The sequence below is a fragment of the Oryzias melastigma genome, unplaced genomic scaffold (genome assembly GCF_002922805.2).
Source record: "Oryzias melastigma strain HK-1 unplaced genomic scaffold, ASM292280v2 sc00372, whole genome shotgun sequence".
In the NCBI taxonomy this organism is placed as follows: Eukaryota; Metazoa; Chordata; class Actinopteri; order Beloniformes; family Adrianichthyidae; genus Oryzias; species Oryzias melastigma.
The window spans coordinates 21469-26456 of NW_023416969.1; the positions used below are offsets into that span (position 1 = coordinate 21469).

At 34.8% G+C, this 4988-nt stretch overlaps 1 protein-coding gene across 7 annotated transcripts; it reads right to left on the reverse strand.

Moving 5' to 3' along the window:
* Window positions 1-1007: 1007 nt before the first annotated feature.
* Window positions 1008-4361, reverse strand: LOC112139162 (digestive organ expansion factor; the record flags this gene model as incomplete). 7 transcript variants are annotated; one of them, XM_024261859.1, is given in 6 exon segments in its annotated part: window positions 1008-1166; window positions 1702-1837; window positions 2297-2526; window positions 2557-2623; window positions 2712-2768; window positions 4235-4361. In XM_024261859.1, a coding segment is annotated over 1 exon segment (46 nt), but the record flags the coding sequence as incomplete, so codon positions are not given.
* Between the last annotated feature and the right edge of the window lie 627 nt (window positions 4362-4988).

The following is a 4988-nucleotide window of genomic DNA, read 5'->3' on the forward strand; positions in this document are numbered from 1 at the left end:
CACACAATTCAGGTCTGTCTAAACATTTATCTTTCATTCCTGCTAAAAAACACAACAGACTTAGATAATGTTAGACTAATAGAAGAATACTTTATTAAATTAATATATGTTAATGTTTAAAATGAGCCCAAAAAAGAATTCAAAGCTCACTTTGAGTCCCTGGCACTTTGAAGTTTTCTTGTGACTACAGAGACAAATAAAAGTAAAGTTTGATCTTTTATAAATTATATTTAAACACCAATATTTACAGATATAATTTTTTAATATCAAGTGTTATATCAGTCTTAGTTAAAATGAAAACTCAAGTATTTCTTGTTCTGTTTTTAGTGATAAAAAAAGAAAAAATGTAATATTTACCAACTTCAAAAATATGTATTTTTATCTTCCCTGAAACTGGAAGTACTGGTTTCTGTAAACTGGAGCAACATATGAACAGTAATCAGAACATCAGTGATGTCATCATACCCAAAGCCACTGCGATGATCCATAGTCAATTACAGTATTTTTCTTTGGATTACAGACCACATTCCAGCCAAAATACAAAATACAGTGCAGCAATCTCTTATAAAGCAGTGCACCTTTCACAGTATAATGGATTGTTTTTAAGTACAAATTGGAATGTCTGTTCTATTCAAATATACCATTATGTTCTGCATTCTGATTGGCTGGTGACTTGTCAATCAATCTCTTCTGTAATGCGTTTCCTGTACAGAATGCACCAACATTTCCAAAATCAAATAAATCCTTGATTGTGATCAGATCTTTGATTTCATTCTAAAATACTTGGACTTATTTTTCTATGAAGGTTTGAACTCTGAGAGTTTAAACAACAGAAAAAAAGTGTGAAAATGAAGTCACTAATTGCTGGGCGCCAACACTTCATCTTCTGTTTACTTTTTAAATGTAAATGTAAAAATAAGGCACATTTCAATCAGGGAAAGTAATTAGCCTGAATAAAAGTGTGAAAAGACAGTATGTGCGTGCTCTTACCAGGACATGTTCCCAGCTCTGCATGAGGAAGATGTCTGGCTGATCCACCACCAGCAGCTCCATGGATGACAGAAAGTCTAAGTCGCTTCTTTTCTCCTTATGCTCTCAGAACGGAGTGCAGCCTCAATGGAGATGAGATGATGATGTCAGAGGTGTGTTTCTCACAGTGGACACCCCTGCAAACATGAGTGCCCACAGCAAAACGTTAGTGAGGTTACAGATCATCCGAAATAATTCAGTCCACCTCACTACTTCTACATTTTATTATGTCACAGCCTTATTTCAAAATAGATTCAATCAGTTTTCTTCCTGAAAACATATTTAAAAAAAACCCACAATGAAAATCTAAATTCTGACTTGAAAACTGTGAATGGAATCACGGCTTGACTGAATCATCACATCCGTACTGCCAAAGGTTCTAATTGGTAATTATTGAGCTAAAGCTGTGAATACTTACGCAAATATCATTTTCATATCATTTTTTTATTTTTCAGAGATTTGCAATAATTTCAAAAGAACTTCTTTCATATTGTCATTATGTTTTTAAAGGATTTTTGAGGAAGAAAACAGACTGAATCCATTTTGAAATATGGCTGTGACATAATAATACGTGGAAGAAGTGAGACGCTGAGAATACTTTCTGGATCCTCTGTACAGTTTAGGTAGGAAATCAGAAATGCACTCATATCTTGAAGTGGTCGTTCACATTACCATCAAAGATGGTGACGTGGTGATCATCAGGTATGCGTAGGTTCAACTGCTTTTGGTCTGCATCCCGGCCAAACTCCTCTTTGAATTTCTTGTTGTTGTTCACAACTACCTCTTCTTGCCTTTGGCCTCATGCAGACTGATGAAGATGAGAAGAATATGAAGAGGAAGGAGAATCAGGACCTGATGCACCAATCTGTCATTACCATTACAGTAGATGTGTAAAAGAAATATCTGACTGCACATGCTGCTTCTTCTGTTAGAAAACAAATTTGATGACAAAATAATTTGGAAAGTCAATCTAAAGTATCAGACCAAACACATACAAGTGAGTCTTGTTGAAATGTAGCTTGTCAATTTTAGGTTTAAAGATCTCAGATCATTTAGCACAGAAGATTTGTAAGTCTGTGTAACAAATCTCCAGTTTTTCCTTCTTTTAAGTCCCACTCTGATGATCTTTTGATGGATTTCAAAAACATTCCCAATGCTGTTTGAATTATGATTATGATGTTTTCAGGCAAAATATTAAAAAAGAACTGCAGTTTTCAAAGACATGGATGTACATGCATCCAGAACTGCTGGATTTGCTCTGGGTTACCTCAGACATGCTCAGTCCCTGTTCTCTGTGTTGTTCCTGGAACTCAGCTGCAGATGTTCTTCTCTGCTCCTTCAGCTGGGCATTTTGTGACAGTACTTGAGAGTTGGCCTTCAGGACGTGGTTGAGCATGTGGAGGCAGTACCACTGCAGACCTGAGGGCCCAGCTTAAGTAGACCTCTCTCTGAGTAACCCAAATCCTTGGAGGAGGCCGTGAGGGTCTGTAACTCCAGCTGGAGAGGGTTGATCTCCTCAGGTGTTACTTTTGGATCACACATGGCCAGACTTCTCAAGGAAAAAGGTGCAGAGGAGCGTTCCCATCCTTGGTAACTAATTTGAAAGAAAAAAAGGACAGAAACTGTTAGAAGAGTTAAGTGAATAAGTACATGATTTTACAACAAAATGACTCATTCCATACCGTAGTTTGACTTTTTCATTAGCTGCCAGATGTTGTCTTCTCCACAACTTCTTATATCTGTAGAAAAGAGTCAAAACATTAGTAGTTTTAACAGAAAAATATCATCCACATAAAAAATGCATTTGTTATTAGGGATATAACGGTTCCATGTAACAATGATTCCATTCATATTGTAACAGTGCAGGTGAAGTTTTCCAGATTCATTGTATTTCTTCAAGATAATACATTAAATATGTGTACAAACAAACAGGCAAACTGTCTGGCTTAAACAATTTTATCACCTTATCTAATCCTCTTGACCTGAGTAGGCCGCTAGCNAGTAGTTTTAACAGAAAAATGAATTTGTTATTAGGGATATAACGGTTCCATGTAACAATGATTCCCTTCATATTGTAACAGTGCACGTGAAGTTTTCCAGATTCATTGTATTTCTTCAAGATAATAAATTAAAGATGTGTACAAACAAACAGGTAAACAACAATGAATGTCAACTCCATTCACATTTTAGTGTTTTTCCACATCAGAATAATCCAAAGTGAACATTGTTAGAACATTCTACCACTCTGTATGGTGACATGACGTTGCTGAATTCAAAGTGTTTCTCCACATTGGACTGTAAAGGTGCATTCACAACAAACACGATTCATGCAACAAATTCATGTGCTCTGCAGAACACAGAATGTTCTGGGCTGGGAAGCTAATGCAGACATAAAAGCGTTCCTCCTCAGAGGACATGTGGTCTGTTGGACAGAATAGAGACACGATACACGTGCTGAGCTGTTGGTAAAATCACAACAATAGAATTTATTCTTCTACAATAACAATCTCAACAAATCTCCAATATTCACATAAAATGACCTCAAACATTTATGAGCAAATTACATATTTTATTCATAACTGATGATAAATTCTTTTAGCATTCTTTCTCTGATTCTGTCAACAATATACTGTCATATTTTTTGTTCTTTATTCTCAGCGCAGACTGAAATAAACAAATATAGTGTTTTTATAGTCTTTCTAGCTCTGTATTTTAACCAACATGTTAATGTGGTCATATCTGTTATGCTTTGTTAAACTGGTAAATATTTGTATGATTTCTCTATGAAGGACATACAATAAAAAATGAATTTAATATGACTTATACTATATATTACAAGAATTATAACCACCAGCCACATGCTATCTAGCACTGTTTATGTTTATTTACTGTTTACCTTTTCAATCAAAATGTGTGGATTAACTGACAAATATAAAAGTTTAATGCGAATGAAAAACGTCTCATAAAGCATCCCACCTCAACATAAAATGTTTCTAATTCCACTGTCTGGCTTAAACAATTTTTATCACCTTATCTCATCCTCTTGACCTGACTAGACCGCTAGCATTAGCGAGTTAGCTTCCCACATACTTTACACGTTTCCTTGCAAACACACGTTTACACTCTCACCACATTAACCCGGTCGTCTGTGAGAGCTTCAGGCTCAAAGTCTGCACATTATTTTTAACATAAAGAGTTTACTAACCTGAGGTACAGAACAGTATCAGAGCACACGTTCTGTTAGCATCACAACAGGAGGATTTCTTCTTCTGCTGCGTCACTACTACACCCCACTGCACGCTACACTGCCACCGAGTGGACGATTTACGTATCGCACAAAATATTGTAAGCAACAGATAAGGTTAGCTATACTCACCACTTTTACTGTTTCCATCCTGTCAGATCCTTCAGAAACTTTATGGAAAAACAGAAAAAATAAAGAACCAATCAGAGAAATGTTTGTAATGGAGTTACTCATATTTATTTCATTTAGACACATCTAAAAATCATTTTATTTTAATTTCAAAAATGATATTTGCTTTATTTGATTTTTGAACTATACTTTATAGATAACTGCACATCACTGGTATAAAGTGATTGTTTTGCTACCACATTAAGAATGAAAGTTACAGTTTTGAGATCAAAATTGCTATCAAAACGTTCATTTCTAAAAATAAAACTAATAGATGATTCAATGTTATTAAATATTCAAATTTAAACTTAAACTTTGAACATTAGAACATTTCATTTATGTAATTTGATTGATAAAACTTGAGAATATTATATTTTGTCATGTCAGTATTCCAAGGATTTGGCATTAGGAGTTGGAGTAACTTTAAACTTTACATTCCTTCATTTAGTGCGTCACACTTGTAAACTTTCAGGGTCAATTTAGATTAATTATTAACTTATGATATGCTAAATATCTCATTCAGTGCAGTAAATGGTTCAACACTCCC